We start from the raw sequence: 20,369 nt of genomic DNA, 5'->3' as shown, positions 1-20,369 counted from the left end.
GTATACCTAAGCTTTTGGTTAGTTAATAGTTACTACTAGGCGATGCAGCTAGATGTACCTTACAGGCTTACACTGTTCTTGTCCTTGTACATATCGACCATTCTTCGTAAAGTTAAGATCCTGCTAAAATTATGCACTTGTCGAGTCAGTGTCGACCAATATTACGTATTAATATATGCACGTCGGACATAAATCTCGCATAAGCTGGTCTAGCGGTGCAAACCACCAAATAAACCACCAAATAAAACCTACCAATAAATAAAAAAGTGCATTATTGTATTCACTATCATGTATAAATATTGATTCCGACGTTATTCCTCCCACGTTCATTTTTCCCTAAAAGAGTCGCCACTGGACTCCGTAGGTAACTGTTGTATTCAATCATGCCCCACACTTCGTATAGTCAATGACGAGGTCAACCTTATCATCTTCCTAGAATCAGGCGGAACACCGAATATTTAGTAATGGCAAATATTGGATCTGGATAACAAGGATAATAATGTAACCGCCTACAGTCAGTCGATTAACCATAGGCGACCGCACGGCCGCCCTTGTGTGGTGATAGGGTGGGATAGTTTGGAGATGGTCCACCCAACGGGTCCCTAAAACACGCTATCAAGCTGTTTCTTCGGTTCAACGCTTATTTCTGCAATTATCGAGTTTGGAGTTGTTCAACCCATTCATTTCTGGCATACTGTCAATTAATATGGAGCTGCTAACGCTATCGTGATAATTTTATTGTGCAATAGATAAAAGTGGAAGGGAGGCTAATACCTACTATGGCCTAGCGCATGGCACTACAGCTAGTCTGGTACGGGTAGATCCGAGTCGGAGACGAAAACCCTGCCGCGCGACCCAGCTGGGCAAAGATCGGTGCCGATCGGATCCCGGGTCGTCCGAAAACGGAAACTGCCCAAGAAAACAGGAATAGCGGGGCCAACTGCTACACCCAATGGCGATGTAATGTTTACGTGTTTAGCGAGCGATAGTGGAGCAAAGGTTGAACCTGGCTTGGAAGGTGACGTGAAACGTGTTGGAAGAGGTCTGAGTTAGTCACATGTGCTAAGAAGTTTGCGAAAGAAATGAATATTCAGCCAAATTGGGATCTGCTGCGAAGATGCTGCGCAGATTGAGCAGAAGTTTGTACAATCACTGTTGTGCACTGTTGTACGATGTACGATGCAGGCGATCTGCCACTTGCACTGTTATGGCAAGTGTCCCAAAATAACGGGTCGGTCAGCAAATCAGGTGCCATGGGTTCTCCTCCGCCTTTCCCAGTGTTGAGTTCAGTGTTCACCTCATCATCAGCCGATGACGCGGTGGAGGACCAATAACCGTTTACTCATCAGTCCCTACGGTTCTACAGTGGCACTGCACAACATAAATGTAATCGATAGTGAAAATTTGGGGTGGATAAGATCCCGTGGAATGTACAAAGAATGCGGCCCAGGCAATGTGATGGATGCATGCATGTTATGGAACATGCATGCGCAGAGCTTGGTATCGTCCCGGGTCCACTGTTGGCTAACATCATTTTCTGGAACATTGCCTTCCTGGCTCTCCAGCATTATTTATGATATGATCATAATTATTCGACATTTCGAATCCTGAATTAATAAATGGGGCGAAGGACTAAATAATGAGTGTCGTTGCAGGATTGGGGCGATCGATCCTACTATGTATTAGGTACATACATTGAGTAACCTACGCATTCAGAATAGTCAGGTTGGAAGCATTTGGATAAAGGGTACTCACGGCATATCTTAGCAATGCTTGGATAAGAGAATAATGCTCGGCGGCTGATTTTCAGCCAACAACAAGACTTATGATCAATCACATCAGCACTTACTCGATCTGTCCTGCAAACCATGATCACCAATGACCCGATCCGACAAATCACCGTGCAGGCAGTTCGTACAGGGTCCAACTGGCGACTTGTTTCAAGCCATCACCCGTAATCGAGAATAACCGAGAATCACGATCAAGAAACTTGACAAGAATAGCAAAGGCAGGGATGTTGAGGACCAAGAACACAGAAGCGCAGGCCAATCAACGACCCCAGGCAAAACTAAATTTAAGTTGGCGACAAAGCACGGACGCTAACTGTGCTAGTCGGCGCGCCACGGGAGACCAAAGAACGCGCCGTCGGTAGAAGCTGACAGATCCCATTTTTGGGTTCTTTGCGGGCGACCTGTCATAACGCTGGATCGCTCGCCAGCAATGAGCACAGTGTCAACAGTTCGGTGCAACCCTGTAATAGCCTGGTCGTATCGGAGATTTTCTGTGACGCCCTCTGACCCTGTGCTGCCAGACTCGCTCTTTCGGCCCAGCCTGTGCCGCAAATCTGGTCCGTCCCCGTGTCACCCTGGCTAGGACGGCTGCTCGTTTTTTGTTCCAAAGACACGGAGCACTCTTCTGTGCCGTTTTCATGATCGTAGATTTGGTAATTACCCGGCTGAAGAGTGAGGGGCACACACACTGCACAGCGGTTGAACGTGGATTAGGGGTGTATGATTACTTTGCAATGATATCGGATGTGTTTGCCATCATATTGAATATTATGGAATGGTAAGAGTATTCTTCCAACGTAATCGTACCAACTTGTAGAGTGAATTGCCACTGCGGCGCTGCGGGCAGGTGAGCACTGGTGACGGTCACTGGGAGAGCAGCAGACCCAGACGCCCGGGATTAGAGAGAGGCCTCAGCGCCGCAGTCAGAGCCAACAGAGTTAAGGCCTGAGGCCGCCCGCCTGTGTCGCAGGACCGTCCAAGGGGCACGCTTGCCGCATCAGGAAGGGGTTCTAGGAGGCCCTGGCCAATGAGCGAGGCCTAGCAGGGGCCGCCGGGTCTATTGGACCGTGCAGCAAACCAAGCGACTGGGAAAGCCCGCGCATGGACGGGTTCCCTCCCTCTCTGAAGATGCTTGCTTCGTAGCGAGCGACCTGCTACGGTCCTTTGAATTTGCACCTCCTTGATCTTTGCCTAGGTCTTACCCTCTTCCTGTGGAATTTCTATTGCTCGCATGTGCTTCTCAAATTTTGGCTGTTGCTTACCCCCTACGAATGGCGGACGAGTGATGAAGTGATATTGATGTTAGGATTTTCTTCAGCTCAGCTCTTCCGTGCCAGACTGACGGATCAGCACGCTCCCGTGAAGCAGCGCCGCATTGTTGGCTACCCGAGTCGGACTCTGGACCCAACACGATAACTCACGACAGAAGTACACAGTCAATGTAGCTCTTAGATTACTCAGTACGTACTATGTACAGCGTACACGGACTCAAGCAAGTTATTAAAAACGCCAGTCAACACAGATTGAACACGGCCAGTCCGATGCTGACGGCTCGACTACGAAAGAGGATCGTAGCCAGGCTAGCCCAATTCCTCAGTTTCCCGGGCGGGCGACGCCCTAGTCCGCATGAGGCAAGGTGCGGGCTATCTGCCAGGGAGCAGTCCCAGACGCCCCTCTTTCCGTGCTGTCGGGACCCACTGCCCCCGTCGCGCCGTTACGTCCACCAATGGCAGCGGCTAGTGACAGGCCACGGCGCCATCCATCGTCGCTTCGCATGATCCCATGTCTCCCCGGCTCCCCCATACCGGGATACAGGAGAGCCAGTGGGTGTCGCTGGCGGTACGGGCCCAGCGGGCCCAGCGGACCCAGCCAGCTCGAACCGTTTTAAGTTTACCAAGTCCGCCCTCCAAAAGTCTTTAGTATGACTTAGTCGTCGCTAGCACAAATCAGTAGACTCTGGACTATTCAGTAGTGCCGCCCCACCTTCCCGCCCGGCCGGCCAATCGCTCCCGCCAGCCTTCCTCGCCCTCCGTCTGTGCTCACCTTGTTGCTGCGAATGTGCTACGGCGACACCTTCTCGCGCTTCTCGCTCCTCTCCTTTCTGTTCTCTTTGTATACCCGTTGTTGCCAATACACAAACCGCATCCACCCTCCCTGGTGGTGCCTCCTGTTCTTTGTTATCCCGCTCGGAGTGGCATCGAACCTATCATCGTCAACAACGCCCATTGTTTGCCGGCGCTGAAGAATCGCCTCGCCTGACTGAAGAATCGACGGACAACGTCGCCTCACATGGTGCTGGGAAGTGGAACCTCTTAACATCCGACTTCAACTGCCCTGCCTCGACGGATGGTCTCATAGTCCTGTACGTTGTGCCTACTCGATTGCCGCTGTCTCTTTGTGTAGAAGATGATATTCGCAGACAGACTGACTAACGTTCTTCCAGATCCATCTGTAACCGCCATCCGCAACCGCCATCTTCTCATAGCCATCTCATCCGCTCATTTGTTCGACCTTCCACACCATGGCAGCCTCGAGAGGAAGCATGACGCCAACCAACGAGACAGAGCATTCCGTCAGCCGCATAAACCGTGATGGCAAGAGAATCACATACAACTTGAAGGTTATTCAACAGCCCGAGCGAGCCCGTGCTTGTGGTGCTGGAGCAAAATGTAAGATTTCATATTACCACGTTTATCAAAATGCGTTTCTCTAACACTTGACAGCCTCAGCCGACCGTCGCCCTGTCGACCCTCCACCCGTCGTAGAGCTGAGGGTGTATGAATCCGACCCCGGGAATGAAATGGACAAGACCGATATTACCTTCGCTTACAATGCCAACTTCTTCCTGTTCGCCACCCTCGACAACGCCAGACCGATTGCCCAGGGACGTGTCGCTGGCCAGCCTCCTACCTGTCCTGTTCTCACTGGCGTGCCTGTCGCTGGCATTGCGTATTTGGACCGACCTTCCCAAGCCGGATACTTCATCTTCCCCGATCTTTCAGTTCGCCACGAAGGTTTTTATCGATTGAACTTCAACCTGTACGAAGAGATCAAAGAGGGCAAGGACGTGGATAAAGATGCCCCGATCCCGTCTCGGGAGAGCCTTGCTCCATCGAGCAAGCCAACCGCTCCCAAAACGTTCTTGAATTTCAGATTGGAGGTCAAGTCGACTCCGTTCCAAGTTTATAGTGCGAAGAAGTTCCCTGGCCTGGCTACCAGCACCTCTCTCAGCCGCGTGGTCGCCGAACAAGGCTGTCGCGTGCGTATTCGCCGCGACGTGCGTATGAGACGTCGTGGTGAGAAGGGCGGCAAGGACTACGAATATGACGATGAGCGCTATACTCGATCCCCACGATACACTACCCCAAGTCCTATCGAGCGTCCTCGGTCGGCAAGCAACAGCACAGTCGAGACCCCATATGCCTATGCACCGCAACCACAGCGCCGTGACTCGATTCCCGAATATCACAACTCGCAGGCTCTGCCACCGCCACCGCCAGCGTACCAAACTGCTGCCGGACCACCTCCCCCAGCATCTTCGTCGAACGTACCTGGATATCTTTCCTTTGGCTCCGCTCCTTCTTACCAGACTCCACAACTACCGGCTACATCTCAGATCGCTCCTCGCACGCCGTCATTCTCGTCTCAATCACTGCCGCATTCCCGCAATCCATCAAGCTCATCTGAACGCGAATCCATCTCACAACCATACCCTACTCGGTCTCATCTGCCTCCAATCCTGAACCCAACACCCATCGATCCTCCTGCTTTTGGAGAGGCCGAACGCAGAGGCTATTCACCACAGTCTGCACCGCGTCCACGCAGTCCCTCGTCGGTTATGCTTCCACCTATCAGTTCGCTTGCTCACTTCTCGTCTCCTGTGCCTATGCATGAGAATCCGCCAAGGAAACCATTCTACCCGATCGAGACATCTTTGGCGAAACGATCACATGAAGACTCGTTTGGCCATCACGACAATCTTGTGCATAATAAGAGTGTGCGTTTTGACAACGACTTTGCTAGCTCTGCTGGGAAACGCGACACTCTAGATGTTCCTCCTCGATGGGAAGGCTCTTCCATGGAATACCGACGAGCGAACGGAACTATGTCTACCAAGGTTCGACTGGAGGTTTGATCTAATATATCATCATTACAACTGTCTTCGACGCGAATTCTTGAGAATTTCCACGAAAAATTCCATGAGGTGTTTGAAGGGTCCAATCCGGCGTTTTTCCTTTTCCTTTCTTCTATCGGTGGTTTTGCTTTCCGTACGATGTCAACTTCATGTACATGTCTTAACCTTTTCTTGTTTCAGCGTCTGCTGTATACCACATTAGCCAGGTCGGCCGCACCTTTCCTTACATCTACGATAAACCTCTCACTTTTCTTTCGTTTCAAAGATTTCCTTGTACTCCGAGTTCTCAGCATGGCCTTCAAGTTACAGCTGTACTTTTGTTTCTCCTCGAAGGGATAAAGATAAATGTCTGCCTGCATTCTAAAAGAGTGTGCGGAATATCCCTGGAGGATAATTGCCTAATGTTCTGTTTCTGTACTGTTTTATCTTTTGTCTTGCATGGAAATTGTTGCACTATGGTAGGGAGTTTGTTTGACTGATACGGTATATAGTAGTATACGCGGAATCTAGTTTCATTCAATTAACTATTATTGTGAACAGTAGTAGTAAATATTTGTAAGAATAGCGAGTACATGTATGATTCATTTCGTTATGTGTGGAGATTCCATAATAAACAGCATGTTTCAATTTAATTTCGGCTGGTATGTAGGCCAGCCTTCCTGTCAACGGAGCCAAAACAAAAGTACAACCTGTACGAAATATAACCTACAACATATGAATATACCCTTCCTAAATTCGTATTGAATATGTATATGTATGTATGTGCACATGTATAATGCAGGTAACTAAGTAGTTCCGTTGCGGGGAAGCAGCCAACGGCTTCCCCTTTCCCTTCTCGTATCGATAGTGATAACAAGTAAACAAAACAACACCGCTGGCATTGCCTCGCCCATGCCATCCCTACGCTGAGCATTGCAGGCTTTGCAGCCACTCTAATTGGATTCTAGAGTGCCTTGCTTAAAATCCCTTATTCCTTTCTCTCCTCTGACTATTTCTTCTGTAAGTACTAGTACTACAAGTCTCTATCCTATGTTTGTTTGCGTGTTTCACCCGTCAGCATGATCATGCAGATACCCTCGTCTGACTCGCCGCAGGTTTGTGCTGACAATAACAATACACTTTTGAATGTACGCGAATGCATGCTTATGTGGTTTAGGCGCCGTTTATTAACGTCGAAATCGAGTTTGACTCGTTGCAGACGGATCCGTTGGTTCAGCAGTTCAATAACAATAACAACAACGATAACAAAGACGACGATAACCCACGCGACCAGTACGATAACGAGGATAATTACAGTCCTTTTAGTATAAACGCTAACGCACTCGTGCACAAACGCAAGCTCTCCTCGATCATCGACGTTGACGTCGATATTGACGGTGACTCGTCCGACGCCACATCTGACACGTCCGGCCGCTTCGACGATGCGCGCGAGTCTAACATGACCATGGATATCAACCAAAACACAGATGAAGAAGCCGCCGTACAGGAAACCCGCTCGGTGCACTCCGCCAAACGCGGTCGGTCAAATGGCTGGCCGCTTCAGAACGAAATCGCGTATGACGAGCATGGCATGCGCATTGAAATGAACAGTAGCCGACGAACACCCACGAAAGCACAGTCACAGTCGCAGTCGCCGCGCGCGAAGAAGATGCGGTCTCCTGAGCTGCGTGCTCGGCGGTCGCGGTTTATCGAAGGGAGTATGCACGATCGTGTTAGTGAGAAGCCGCCGAGTATCTTCTTCCAGGATGCAGTCCAAAAACCTGCTGAGAAATACGGCGAGGAGGGAGATGGTCACGAGAAAGATGGTGAAGGGAAGCTTGAGAAGAGATCATCAGGTATTTTTCGCTTTGGCAAGGCGATAGCTTCGGCCTTCCACCCCTTTGGTGCATGGGGGAATAAGTCGGACTCGGACGGCTCCAAGGCTCAGAAGGAGATTATGAAGCAGAGACAGGCGCGCGCTGAGAAGGCGTATGCTGAGTTGAAGAAATCAGGGTATCACGGGACTACTACTACATCTACCACTGGTGGTTCTGCAAATACAGTCGATCCTAGTATCGCGGATCAGACCTGGAAGGCGATTCAGGAGAAGATGGAATATAAGATTGTCGCCGGCCAAGGACGCATCTCGCAGGATGACACGTTGGTCGCTGTCCCCGAGGCGCTTACTCCCGCTCGTCAGGAGAAAGGGATATCGAAACTCAAGTCATTCTCTGAGCTGCGCAAGCGCACATCAACGCTCAGCATCCCGGCAATCCGGGCCCGCGACGTGTCGCCGATGAATCTGGCCATGGTTGAACATGACCCAAACCTAGCAGAGACGCCTGCAATCGAACGCCGACAGTCACGCAAGGATCTCAATCGGCAGGCAAAGCTGATGAAGAGAGTGAGCAATCTAGAAGATAAGCTAGAGCGGGCGCGGCGAGAGCTTCGCGATATTTCTAGCACTGAGCCACATCTGCCCGTGCCGACCATCTGCGTGGACGACGTGCACGATAGCGAGAGGCAATACGCCATCGGCACGCTACCCACTGTCCCATCGGGGAGACTGCTCGACGATAGCCACCACTCCGACAACGAGCCTTCAACCTCCATCTGGCTGCCTGTCGACAGCCTCTCGCGCAAGCGGAAGCCCAAAGCCGACAGCTTTCCCGACAGCAGCAGGCAGAACGAGGCAGAAGCTGACATCTCGCCGAAAAAGACGAAACCCAGCAAACTCGACAAACCCAAAACCAAACTATCAACCCGCGACAAACGCGCTTCAAGTCTAACCACCAAAGCCAGCCAGCGTTTGAAAGCGAAGCAATCATCCCGCAACCTGCGCCAATCCACCCCTACTTCTTCTTCCCACGATGATTCGATGTGCTTGCAGGAACAACAAGGCAACAACGCCAACGCCTCCTCCCGAGCCGTATCGCCATCGCCCAAGGTATGGGCCAGCTACAACGGCGACGAGAACATTCCGCCCGTACCACCGGTCCCGAAAGACCTATTAAACAGCGCGAAGTTGAAGAAAAGAGCCCTGTCGAAGGAGTTTGCCTGGCCGGAGGACATTTTCTAACTGCCTACCTCCTACCCTCTCTCTCCGTGATACTCTATCCAGCATTCTTTTATTTCTTTCTTATGATGAATGAGTGAGGGACGTGATTGAGGAGTCGTATGGTATGGTATGTGTGGGGTGTATTGGATTGTTGTTAACGAGACACGATAATGTGGCATGTCTGATGAATTGAATTTTACTTTTGCATTGCATTGCATTGTTCTGCTTCTGCACACTTGATGTAGATAACTAATACTATGGATTGATAATGGTGATTTGATTATACATGTGGAAATCAGTATTGATGAGGTGTAGACACGTACAGATTGGACTGCGAGTAGTGCATATGTACATGCATCAATAGAGTACTTGACGTGGCGCGTTACATGTCGCAGTCAATATAGTCAGTCATTTTCAAATGTTGATAGGTGCATATGTACATGTTACACAACTCAGTATGGTCTAGACCGTTTTATATCCATGCATACAGATACATCAATTGATGTACATATGTAGTACATGTAACATGTCTTAACATGACGTTAATAAAATCAAGCTGACATCGTATATACAACTACATACAATATCTACACAAACACATTTTAAGATCGTATGATGTATGTTACAACTCCACCTTTTCAACCCCCTCGCCCTCCTCCCCTTGATCCCCAACAGCCTTCCCATTCACCACGCCCACCTGTGCGCTCACTTCATCGGCCATAACCGGAGGACCAGTGAACTTCTTCCTCGCGTAGACGAAATACCACAGCACACTAATCATGCCAAAGCCCGCGAACACGACACTCGCATAATTCATGCCGGCGGCTGTGACGGGGAGCGAGACGGGCATACAAAAGAGCACTACGGCGAGGCAAATCCAGATGATTGTGACGATGTTAATTGCATAGCCGAATCTGCCGAGTGAGAAGGGCGAGTGTTGCACTGCGGTGCGGCCGCGGAGGACGGAGATTAGGATGGGGACGCCATAGGAGGTGGAGAGGCAGATGGTCGCGACGCCGGTGAAGGAGTTGAAGGCGGCGCTGGAGCCGAAGTAGATGAGGCCAAGGAGAGCATCGACGAGGGTGGAGAGCAGGATGGCGTTGACGGGGACGTTGAGCGTAGTGTTGACTTGCGACCACACCCTAAAGCCTGGGATTGCGCCGTCGCGTGCAAAGGCGTAGGTGCAGCGGGAGGCTGCAGTGAGGGAGCCGATGCCGGCGAAGAGCATGATGCCGAGGATGAGGAAGAGCAGACCAAACCCGCCGGAGGCAGAGCCAGTGACAGTTTTGAAGAGTAGGCCGATGGGTTGGCCGTTGGCGACGCCGAGGAGGAGCTCGACGGGGGGGAGGGTGAAGAGAAGAGGGATGAGGTACAGGAGGCCTGTGATGCCGGCGGCCACGACGGAGAGGACGATAGCACGAGGGACTTCTAGGTGTGGGTTTTGCACTTCTTCGCACATCGCTGCGACCATACCGTAGCCGGTCAGTGTGTAGGCAGCTTGGAGGAGGCCGACGAAAAAGGCCCATCCAGCGGGCCTGAAAAAGTTAATATATACTTTTATATAATACGGTATGTGAGGTTAGACTTACCATCCACTCGTCGACGCATCGTAGTGTGCAAAGACAAACTCGCCAGACCGACGATGATCAGCCATAGTGAGCAGCGTAACCAAAATAATAACCACGCTAGCCGCCGTCCAGGAAATGCAGACCTTGTTAATCAGATCCAAATGCCTGGACCCAAAAATATTAACCAGCGCACAGAAGCCTATCACTGCCCAGAACATGAGTATAGTCTGCCATTGATTCGGCACGAAGCTTTCATCCCAGAGCGATATGGCGCTGAGAACGAGCTGAGCGCCGGAGAAGTTGATGCTCAGCGTCACCGTCCAGTTCCCAACGAGTGTCAACCAGCCGTCGATGAAGGACATGAGCGGGGCCCATTCGCGCGTGGACAGCATGGCGCTCCAGTAGTACACGCCCCCGGCGGTTGGGTATACGGCGCATATCTCGGCGAGCGAGGCGGCGATGGCAATGGAGATGAGCGTGACGAAGACCCAGCCCCAGAGCACGGTAACGGACTGGCCGTCTTGCAGGGTGATGTAGAGGGTTGTGCTGAGGCCGAAGGGGGCGGCGATGATGGCGAAGGAGCTGGGTCGGTCAGCAACACCTGCAAAGAAAGGAAGGAGACTTACAGCCCCAGAACACTCAGCATGCTCAGGTGTCGCGGCAGTTCGCTTTTGTATCCCATGCGCTCGAGCGCGGCGTCGGCCTGGCTGGACGATCCCATGGTCGCGTGCCAGCAGAGATAGACAAGTTCAGATTGCAGACATTCAAAGATCGTGTACAGTCAGATTTCAACGGGAACGACAGTAATATAACAGAGTTATAGACGATCACTCCTCCGCAGAAAGGCGAAGGAAGCAAAGCAGGACTAGAATGCGGAGAAGTGGCCAAGCGGAGATCCTCCACACTCCTTCCTCTGGATGCGCGTAACTGCAACAGGCAACCTTAGCCCGTTGTCCCAGAGGGGCAACAATTGGCGTGGAACTTACCTGTAGAAACTACTTCCGGTTACTGGAGAGAGGAGTTAGGGCTCGCTTTCTGGAATGCAGTTTTTGGCTTCCAGTGTGCGCTTGAGCCTCGTCGCATTATGGGGGTGGTTTGGTTGATGTCGAGTGCGACAACTTTGTTCATCTTCACCGTGTAGACTACTAACTAAGTAGTACCAAGGCATATGTAACGGTAGTGCGGTGTGTTGTAGTGTGGTGTGTAGTTAGCTTGTCAAGTAATGAAAATGCAATAGAATTAAATAATAGAATTAATAATAATAGAGCCTATAGACTACTGCATGATATAACGGGTAGTGGCACAATTAATATTAATAGCAGCGCCGAACTCGGCGTGACGCGATAAGAGTAGACTCTTAGTACTAGCCTGAGCCTAAGGTGTCTCAAACAGCTGCACTGTACAGACAAGAGTATATTTATAAATATAATATAGATATATAGATGCAATAAGAAATGATTTATAACGAAAATGGATTATTATTAGGCTATGTATATATACATCATTATCATTCCATCATAACAACGCGGTATTTGTTACCGCTGATAACTGAAGTAGTGAGATATTTGACGAGATAGTAAAGGTGAAGGAGAAGCATTTTGAAATTGTGTTTGTTTTTGTTCTAATGTACGTTGGTTGTGAATAGCACAACTCGTGAGGTAAGTGGTAAGTAAAACATGGCGGGCGAAAGTAGGCCGCGCCGACCGTCTGCTGGATGGTGGTGGTGTGGACAAGGTGGCGGAAAACGAGGTCGAGTGAGACGTGAAAGGGTGAAGGGTGAAGGTGAGGTGAAGACAAGGTGATGAATCAAAACTTTTCAGCAGAATCCCTCCCATCCATCCAGCGCGGTGTATCTATCTAACAGCTGCCGTCGGTAATAGATCGGCCAGACAAGGCTCATTCAATAGCTCAAACAATATTCGGCAGGGCCGAGGGGGTCATAAGGCATCATCAATCACATCGGCAAGGTATAAACAGTGTGTGATGGGATGTGAAGAAAGAAGAAAAAAAAAATAAGTAAACGCCCAGATCATGCAGTCATCATTCAGATACAGTCACAGAAACAACAGAAAGGAAGAGGTCATGGACTGAGCCCCGAACAAAAATCTTCGGTAGTGTCCATGCCAAACCCCGCCATGTCGACAGAATGCAGCGACCCGGGACCGCCTCGTCCGAGCGACAGTTCGGATGACGCGTAGTCGTGCTTCAGTCGTTCATGAGGTCCAAAGAAAGGCCGGTTCTCTTCAATCGGCGTCGTGCCGTCTCCCGCAGGCGCCCATGGACCGTGCTGCCAAAACCGTGTGTTGGCTTGTTGATCGCCAAAGAGGTCGTGATGGTCGGAGAGATGTCGAGGGACGATCGAGGAGTCGTGGTCAGCGTGGCCATTGAAGTCGTGCGGCGAAGGGAAGCCGACTAGGTGCGGCCGACTGAAGCTAGACGCCGGCGAGTCGGCATGCAAGGGGAAGTCGAATCGATCGAGCCGGTCCAGTTCTGTCATCGGCAGATCGTCAACAGTGGTGATGTCGATGGTAGGATTATTATTTTGCTGGGCCAGCGCAGCAGAGAACCTGAAGTTGGACGTCGAGCTTTGTCGGCTATGGCTTGAGGGCCGGTCCACAATCCGCTCCTGCACCCAGCTACCACAGGCCTTGACCACCTTTTCCTGGTCGGCCGGCGACAGCGACGCGAAAAAGTCATTGGCCAACGATGGTTTGGAGGAAGGCTCTTCCTCGATGAGATTATATTCCTTCTTGGTCCATTCGGCCAGCCCAAAGGGCGACTCGTAAGGGGATCGGTACACGGTGGGCGTTTGGGCTTGTTGTTGTTCCAGGTACGGGTACCTCCCAGCCACCCGACCGGCGGCATAGTTGGGGCGATCAAAAGGCTCTTGTTTAATGTATTCGGGTTCGCGTTTGGGGATGACATCGAGACGGTCGCGATGGCTGACGACGGAGAAGCGAAGCATTTGCAGCAGCCGGCTGACTTCTTCCGACCGCATGTTGAGAGGCTGCGGCGGCAGAAGGGTGCCGTCCAGGGCCTTGGGCTGCACACGTTGTTGGGCCATGGCCAATTCGAGTTTTTCCATGCCATTCGGAGGCGGCACAGAGCCCATGGGGCCCAGGAGGGTCTCGACGACCAGCTCCGGGCTGACAATCTTGTACCCGGCAAACACGTTTGCATGGTCGGTGATTTGCGCCAGACGGCGGCGAGCGATCAACTCGCGGACGCTGGCAAAGGTGTTGGTCGGCGGGTCGGGCTGGGGCTTGTGCAGGGCAGCATAGGGATTGGGGCGCACGACATTGGCAGGATAGAAGTGAGCGGCGGAGGGGGAGTTGATGTTGACATTATTTGTATGCGGAGGCAGGTGTCGGTAGGCAGGAGTCATTGCAGTGTTTGAAGGGCGTCGCTGCAATGACGAAAAAGAACGAGGCAGCGTTGTGTTTGGAGGGGCATAGAGGTGGTGGGGGGGAGCAGAGGCAGAGCCAGAGGCACCAGAGCCCGACGACGAGGGGTGAGCCTGAGCAGGCCAGAGTCGGCCCGCCGGCTGCGCGCTAACGCCAAAGCCAACAAGTGGCAGTGGTGCCTTGACGCTGTCCAGGAAATTCGCGCGCGGGTTGTGGACCGTCACACTAGGGCTGTGCGTGTACTGTGCCCTACACTCCGTCGACGTCGCGCCCAGGTAATACCAGAAGTGCCCTGCAACGGGCACCGCCGTCCTGATCGCCTCGGCCGGCAGTTGTGTATGCTCGAACTCGGCCCATTGGAAGGGTGCGTTGGCGTCGCCGAACGGCGTCCCTGGCATGGGCACCGCCGCCGACAGCTCCTTGTGCGTCTCTGCTTTGCGCGCCAGGTGAGCGGGCAGCGGCTTCGTCCCTGGCGGCAGCGGAGCGAAGTTGGTCTTGCGAACAACCAGAATCCAGCGGTAGGGCAGCTCGATGATGTCGCCGCGAGGCAGCACCTTGAGCTTCAGCGTCCGCTCGACAGGCCGGTTCTCGAGCACGATCGCGCCGTTGATTTCCTTGTCCACCTGGAACTGCAGCAGGTCGCCCATCGACAGCCGGCTGGCAATCTGGACGACCTTGCGATCATCGCCGACGAGCTCGGAGGGCCCGCCGTGTCGTCGTTGTCGGTGGAATTTACACTTCAGATCAACGCTGGCCACCGAGTACTGCTGGCTGTCGTCGGCAATCACGACAATCGAGCCAAACTCGACTTGCACGCCAGCGAGCAGCGCGCAGGTGGGGTGGTACGCCCGTGTGCATTTGCCATAGTTGCATTGGAAGCAGGCCCCCCGCACTTCGCGGCAGAACAGGCATTTAAGCCCAAGGCGCGCCTTAGGAATCTTATCAATGTCACAGACGACCTCTCGCCCAGACTCATCGCGCAGAATGGACGTCTCTTCAATGTACGTGGCACAGCGCCGGTGGGCATGCGATTTGCCATCTTCGGTCGGCAAGAGATCCTCGTAGTCCATGTCGTTGGGACACAGCAGACAAGGAATCCTTCGAATCACGTCACCTCGAATACGGATGCGCTTGACTTTGCCGTCCTCGCCCTCATGCTTGCGCTTTCTACCCCGGTTTGATTTCTCAGGCACACTACGAGGAGGCGTGAGCAGGTCGGACGCGCCATCCAGCTCATCCAAATCACTGTCTATCTCGTCTTCATAGTAGTATTCCGGAGTTGGCTCGCCCCGCAGCTTCCGCTCAATCTCTCCAACGTCAATCCAGACGCTGTCGGATTCGCAATTACATTTCTTGGCAATGCGGCCGTAGTCCAGCCATTGTTCTGTGGCAAAATTCACAGACTCCGCGCAGTTGTAGCCTAGATTGTATCCGGAATGATAGCCATATGGGTAAGTTATCATGAACTCTCCTTCATAGTGGACCACCTTGTTCACGGTGATGTTGAACCGTGATTTCAAAATGCTGGGTGAGATTAAGTAGGTCTTGTGACGTAGAAATTGGTCGCAGTTCTTGGCATCACTGGGCCAGATACTTTTCATGGCAGCTTCAAATCGAGGGGCATCTTCCTGAGAAATGCTGTACCACTGTTTAGGAGCACCAAAGTGGATATAATTAATGCTATACAGGTCGACATCCTCCAAATGCCAGGCAAACGTGGCTTTCCACATACCCAAGTACAGATAGGCTGTGTTGACGCCTGGGACTTTCTGTCCGAGAACATCAAGCAGATTGGGAAGTTTCGCCACGTTCCAGGAAGTGGTAGTCTCGTCGAACAGGGAGCCCGGCATATCTGCTCCGTACATAGGGTTATTGAACATGAGCGATTTCCAATACGCCGTCTCCAATTCATCGCATCGCTCCGCCGTGTATTGATCGTTATCGTGGATGCGATAGTCGAAGTCTTTGAACGCTTCCTCGTCCACTTGGTCCAGGGTCTCGCCGCGATTGTGCTTTCTCCTCGATGAAACCGACTTTGGCTGTCTTCCTTTTGGCTTCGCAGCCGGCAGTTCCTCTCCGTCGCTGAGATCTTCGGTCTTGGTTTCAACTGGATTCGATTGCGGTGACACTGGCGTCGGAGGACCCTCTAACCGGGATTTTTCAGACTGGTCATCTGCGGGCGATTCTTCCTTGATCTTCGGCTCCTTGGACTTCTTCGGAGGCCGCCCTGGTCCCCTTTTCTGAGACCCCGAGCGAGAAACTTGAGGCTTTGGTGCGGCCGGACGGACCGCCTTCTCTTGATTGCGGCGACGTTCGCCTCGCCTCGCTGGAGGTTGATGACTGCCATCTTCACATAACGCTTTCCATTGCGGAAGATTGTATGATCTTTGCTTCTCAATGTTCGCCTGAGTATAAGTACCATGGGCACCATGAAACTCTTGCATGATAGGGTTCTTAACACGGATGGATTTGACTGGATCATCAAGGGGCGATAGTGAATCTCTCCTGTAGACTGATCAGACCGTTGATCTGGCAAGTAGACAGACGGTAAGGCAGAGTAGAAATAAAGAGCATACCATTCTTGCGGGGGTATAATCTTGACAATACCAGATTTCATTCCATACTTGTTAACCTTCTGGATGAAAGACTGAAAATCACGAAACTGATCCATAGTCTGTAGTAGTAGAAACAAAAATGTCAATTCCGCAATCTTGCAGTCTATCTCACCGCCAACTTACCGGCTTAAAAACGGGGATTTTCCCTCCTTCATAGTAGTGATCAGGCTCGATGTCTTCTTCGACAGGCTCGACCGATGGAGCGGCGCCATTGTGATCCAGCTCGAGGTCGGACAGCTCAGTAGGGAGGCCCTCAGGAGCATGTTTCTTGCCGTCGGCGCTGTTCGGTGGAGTGATGGAATTGGTGGTGGTTTCGGCCGGGGCTGGGGGAGGAGGAGGCAGCTGGTCGGCGACAGGCGCCGCATCCAGCGCAGTCGCCATGATTGATATTCTTCGAGTCGGGGTCAAATGCGCTGCCGTCGGACCTGTATGACCGCTGCTCGACGGCTATTGACGGTTCGTCCCCAGCGGTCGGGGGTGTTGAGAGGGTGAGGCTTGGCGGATAAGGCTGTTCCGAGAAAAGCGATAAGCAGCGACGACCGCGGCAGGACAGAGATTGCGGCCGGTTTGAGCGGAGGACGTCGGTGGGAAGGATGGATTCGGACTCGACAGCATCCAAGTCGGGTCGGTCTTGAGAAGATGCAGCGAAGACCGTGCAGAGCGTGGTTTGCGGTGGTTTACTGGTAGGTGTTGGTCGTGGTGGTGGTGTAAGAAGCGTAATTGGATTTGCAGCGAGCACGCTGCAGGGAGGAGGCCAGGCGCCAATAATGCAAGGTCGCAATCTGCGGCTAGTGGGCCGGGCGATGTTCGGCGTGCCAATTGACGCACTGCACTAGAACAGTGCGAGGAATCGAGCAGTCAACAAGGGCGGAAATGATGATAAAGAGTGCATGGAATGGTGACAATGGTGAAAACGTGAAAACGGCTGCTGAATGAGATTCCTGAACTGGACGATGTTCATCATTCCTGGCTGAAGTCAAGGCAAGAGCAAAGCGGAAGGAGCAGCCCTGGTGCGGGCCTGTGAGTGGTCGAGGCGAGGAATGAGCAAACTCCACTACGCTATCCTCAACCGGGCCTGGAATGGTCTAGGTACAGTAGAAGAGAGGAATAGATATAATATTATAATAATATCATAATATAGGAATACTAGTGAATAATCAAATATACTCGAAGGAGAGTCGCTGCAGTTATTTTTTTTATTATAATTTTGATTGTTGTGATTGGGAAGATTGAGCATGATGGCCGACCTTCGTCGCACACCACGTGACTGCGTTCGGCTGATCTGGAAGAACGCACTTCCGCGCAATCACAAGAACAGGCAATGCTAAATAATCTGTACTAAAGTATTAATGCCTATCACTATTAGCATAAATTATAATAACTAGTACTTGGTATTGGTATATCATGAAATCGTTGCATGCCTGGACCGATGATGTCGGCTCAGCGAATTAAGATGCCCCAGAATTCGCTGCGTGCAAGTCGACGCGAGGGTTCGTCTAATCTTGCCACTGATTGTATATTCAACATCAATCATTATTTAATATTGTTGTTGGTATTATTATACTACTATTATATTATCCTGACGTAGTCACGATGACCTATAAGGGCTTAGGTTTGAATGAGTAGACATCTCTTTTACATGTAATTGTTGATGCCCTACTCGAGATCTATTATTGTATATAAGGCGTGGCTTTCCCAAAGCGAAGCGTGATACTGGCAATCCATGATTGATATATAGAATATGTTATGGTCAACGTTGAATTTTCTGTACTTATGATAGTAGAGTGTGGTATAATCACTCTTTGTTTTGGAACTCCATAATGCTGTTGACAAAATACATAGTGCTCGGTATTCAGTTCAATTATTCTCGACTTAATGGTGAACCTTCCTAAAGTTATGGTCTATTGTGAAGTTCTATTGTGAAGATATGAAGCTATGACCGGGTATGAATATCAATTGATACATATGGATAAAAATAATATACATTAATGACTCCATTGTGCATGTAATTACTGTCCTGCCTCTGCAAACAATAACCAATGCCTCTCAGATTGCTATCAATCAATAATGTCCAAACCCAACCATTGAATGTTTGGTCGCCTAAGAGCGTCAATACCGCGACGGAGAAGCGAATCCAAGCAAGCAGATAAAAGAAAGCTATGTTTTATCAAATCTAGATCTCTGAGCATCTCATACCGCTGTCACTATGCCAGCCTCAAACAAAGATCGCGTTTACGTCGCCCTCTACGCACGTGGAGGGCGAGATCCTGACGCTTTTCACTGGGCTATCATTGTGGGACCGAAGAAGGAGGGGGTAGGAGGAAGTCGGGGATATCGATATCATGCAATACAGCGACCTGATCCATCCAGAACGGGTCATTTCATATGGGTATACGAAGCTCTCGAAATCACCCTTTTCCAGACGAACATGCTACTTGGTCGCATTCTGATCGCAAAAGTTACCAATGACACGCAACTCCGCACAACTCTTGCTGCTGTTCCTCTTGTGCAGGACGATCCATCATGGAATTGTCAAGTCTGGGTGAAAAATGCCATCGCAGCTTTGGAGGCAGATCGGAAGAGTTTGGGCACTCGGGTCACAGACTGGACTGCAATTGAGCAGATTGCAAATGGCTATATTAACCGAAAGAGAGAGCAGAGACGCTATGATGGATCAGGAGGGTGGGCATCGGGAACTGTTCCAACTTTTGACCTTCTCGAGAACAGAGAGAGTGTTTCATAGATACATTGGTCCGAGCAAGAGTAGGCAGGAAACAAGAATCATTAGGGACTGCTAAAAACCCGCAAAAAACCGTCGGCGTATTGGCTCCATCTCGAGGGCCACAGGGTACTCCTGAAGGAACTTGTCGACTTCGTCCCTCCAAAACTCATTATATGGGTCGGCATTTCATGCTTTTTTACATTCCCAATTACCTTGGATACCAACCACGTTATCACCACGAACAAGGATATTTGCAATGTTCAAATTCCCAGGCGTAAAATAGGTTGCAAAGTTGGATTTTTGATGCATCATTACCAATCTATTAAGTTCAGGAAACTGTTCCGTAGACATCTCAAAACCATCAGTAAGGAAGGCATGGAAATCCTGAATACTCCCAAACGGATCGAATCCACGTGACACTCCTAGGATGCGCATATCATACAGCTTAGAACCATCCACACCCTGAACTTTAGGAGTGGGGGTTTCTGAGCGCATCTCCTGCAGGTAGCGTCGTAGCTGTTCTAACAATTGTGCCTTTGATGCATATTTGATTGTTAAGAAACAAAATTGATGACATGGGATATCGTGATCGAAGGCGTTTGCAGATTGCGATTGCTGGGAGGGTGAAAGCGCGTCCTAACCGGGTTCTTTTGGGAATAGTTTATCGAACATGAAGTAGAGACTAATTGGTTAAGGGCATGCGTGCCATGAACCTCTTCTAGTTGGAAGTACTTAGACAGTGATGTTAGAGGAAACAATTCATGTCAAACTATCAAATGGATTTGATATGATTGATTATGTCAGCCAATCCGGGAGACTCATTCTCTTTGTTCAAAAAAATGTTGAGATAATTTTATTATTATTATTAATTATTTATATATTTGATTTTTATGACCATAATAACTTTATGATTAGCGTTATTGTTATTAACATAAATCATTGATATATCTCTACGACAAACAATAACTGACAATCTTCATCCACAAATGCGTACTTGATTGGCTGCTACTGCCGACTCAAAGTGAAACGCCCAGCCTTGGCCCCCGCAGCTGATGATGATAAGAGAAGAAAGTTCTGCTTTCTAGAATAAGGCAATGC

The 20,369-nt window shown here is 50.6% G+C and overlaps 6 protein-coding genes across 6 annotated transcripts; 3 read left to right on the top strand and 3 right to left on the bottom strand.

The window, feature by feature from the left end:
• Window positions 1-4,311: 4,311 nt before the first annotated feature.
• Window positions 4,312-5,925, top strand: BGW36DRAFT_357920 (velvet factor-domain-containing protein; the record flags this gene model as incomplete). Its single annotated transcript, XM_046213920.1, has 2 exons — window positions 4,312-4,459; window positions 4,514-5,925. The coding sequence occupies 2 exons, from the start codon at window positions 4,312-4,314 to the stop codon at window positions 5,923-5,925; spliced, it is 1,560 nt and encodes a 519-aa protein (XP_046072844.1).
• Window positions 5,926-6,788: 863 nt separating this feature from the next.
• On the top strand, window positions 6,789-9,254 carry BGW36DRAFT_317767 (uncharacterized protein). The gene is made up of 2 exons (XM_046212589.1): window positions 6,789-7,019; window positions 7,082-9,254. Exons 1-2 carry the CDS (start codon window positions 6,984-6,986, stop codon window positions 8,981-8,983), a joined length of 1,938 nt encoding a protein of 645 aa, XP_046072843.1. The 5' UTR covers window positions 6,789-6,983; the 3' UTR covers window positions 8,984-9,254.
• Window positions 9,255-9,557: 303 nt separating this feature from the next.
• On the bottom strand, window positions 9,558-11,747 carry BGW36DRAFT_460306 (putative GABA permease). The gene is made up of 4 exons (XM_046222087.1): window positions 11,517-11,747; window positions 11,157-11,457; window positions 10,552-11,112; window positions 9,558-10,497 (listed from the first exon to the last, which is right to left on the bottom strand). The coding sequence occupies exons 2-4, from the start codon at window positions 11,249-11,251 to the stop codon at window positions 9,585-9,587; spliced, it is 1,569 nt and encodes a 522-aa protein (XP_046072842.1). The 5' UTR covers window positions 11,252-11,457; window positions 11,517-11,747; the 3' UTR covers window positions 9,558-9,584.
• An 863-nt stretch (window positions 11,748-12,610) lies between these two features.
• Window positions 12,611-16,930, bottom strand: BGW36DRAFT_293665 (putative jumonji family transcription factor; the record flags this gene model as incomplete). The annotated part of the gene is made up of 4 exons (XM_046211021.1): window positions 12,611-14,047; window positions 14,120-16,439; window positions 16,511-16,608; window positions 16,673-16,930. 4 exons carry the CDS (start codon window positions 16,928-16,930, stop codon window positions 12,611-12,613), a joined length of 4,113 nt encoding a protein of 1,370 aa, XP_046072841.1.
• Window positions 16,931-18,755: 1,825 nt separating this feature from the next.
• On the top strand, window positions 18,756-19,292 carry BGW36DRAFT_293664 (uncharacterized protein; the record flags this gene model as incomplete). Its single annotated transcript, XM_046211020.1, has 1 exon — window positions 18,756-19,292. One exon carries the CDS (start codon window positions 18,756-18,758, stop codon window positions 19,290-19,292), a length of 537 nt encoding a protein of 178 aa, XP_046072840.1.
• BGW36DRAFT_375959 (uncharacterized protein) lies at window positions 19,136-20,005 on the bottom strand. The gene has a single exon (XM_046215825.1). The coding sequence runs from the start codon at window positions 19,764-19,766 to the stop codon at window positions 19,458-19,460; it is 309 nt and encodes a 102-aa protein (XP_046072839.1). The 5' UTR covers window positions 19,767-20,005; the 3' UTR covers window positions 19,136-19,457.
• Window positions 20,006-20,369: the final 364 nt, after the last annotated feature.

This window comes from Talaromyces proteolyticus (genome assembly GCF_021365285.1).
Source record: "Talaromyces proteolyticus strain PMI_201 chromosome Unknown BGW36scaffold_5, whole genome shotgun sequence".
Lineage (NCBI taxonomy): Eukaryota > Fungi > Ascomycota > Eurotiomycetes > Eurotiales > Trichocomaceae > Talaromyces > Talaromyces proteolyticus.
The sequence above is the reverse complement of the archived record's forward strand: the minus strand, read 5'-3'. Positions and strand labels throughout refer to the sequence as shown.

Coding starts and splice junctions, on each gene's coding strand:
- BGW36DRAFT_375959 (XM_046215825.1), bottom strand. CDS start 19,766: ATGCGCTCAGAAACCCCCACTCCTAAAGTTCAGGGTGTGGATGGTTCT.
- BGW36DRAFT_460306 (XM_046222087.1), bottom strand. CDS start 11,251: ATGGGATCGTCCAGCCAGGCCGACGCCGCGCTCGAGCGCATGGGATAC. Junction 11,113..11,156: donor ATGCTGAGTGTTCTGGGGCT/GTAAGTCTCCTT, acceptor TGACCGACCCAG/CTCCTTCGCCATCATCGCCG. Junction 10,498..10,551: donor GATGCGTCGACGAGTGGATG/GTAAGTCTAACC, acceptor TAACTTTTTCAG/GCCCGCTGGATGGGCCTTTT.
- BGW36DRAFT_317767 (XM_046212589.1), top strand. CDS start 6,984: ATGATCATGCAGATACCCTCGTCTGACTCGCCGCAG. Junction 7,020..7,081: donor CCTCGTCTGACTCGCCGCAG/GTTTGTGCTGAC, acceptor TATGTGGTTTAG/GCGCCGTTTATTAACGTCGA.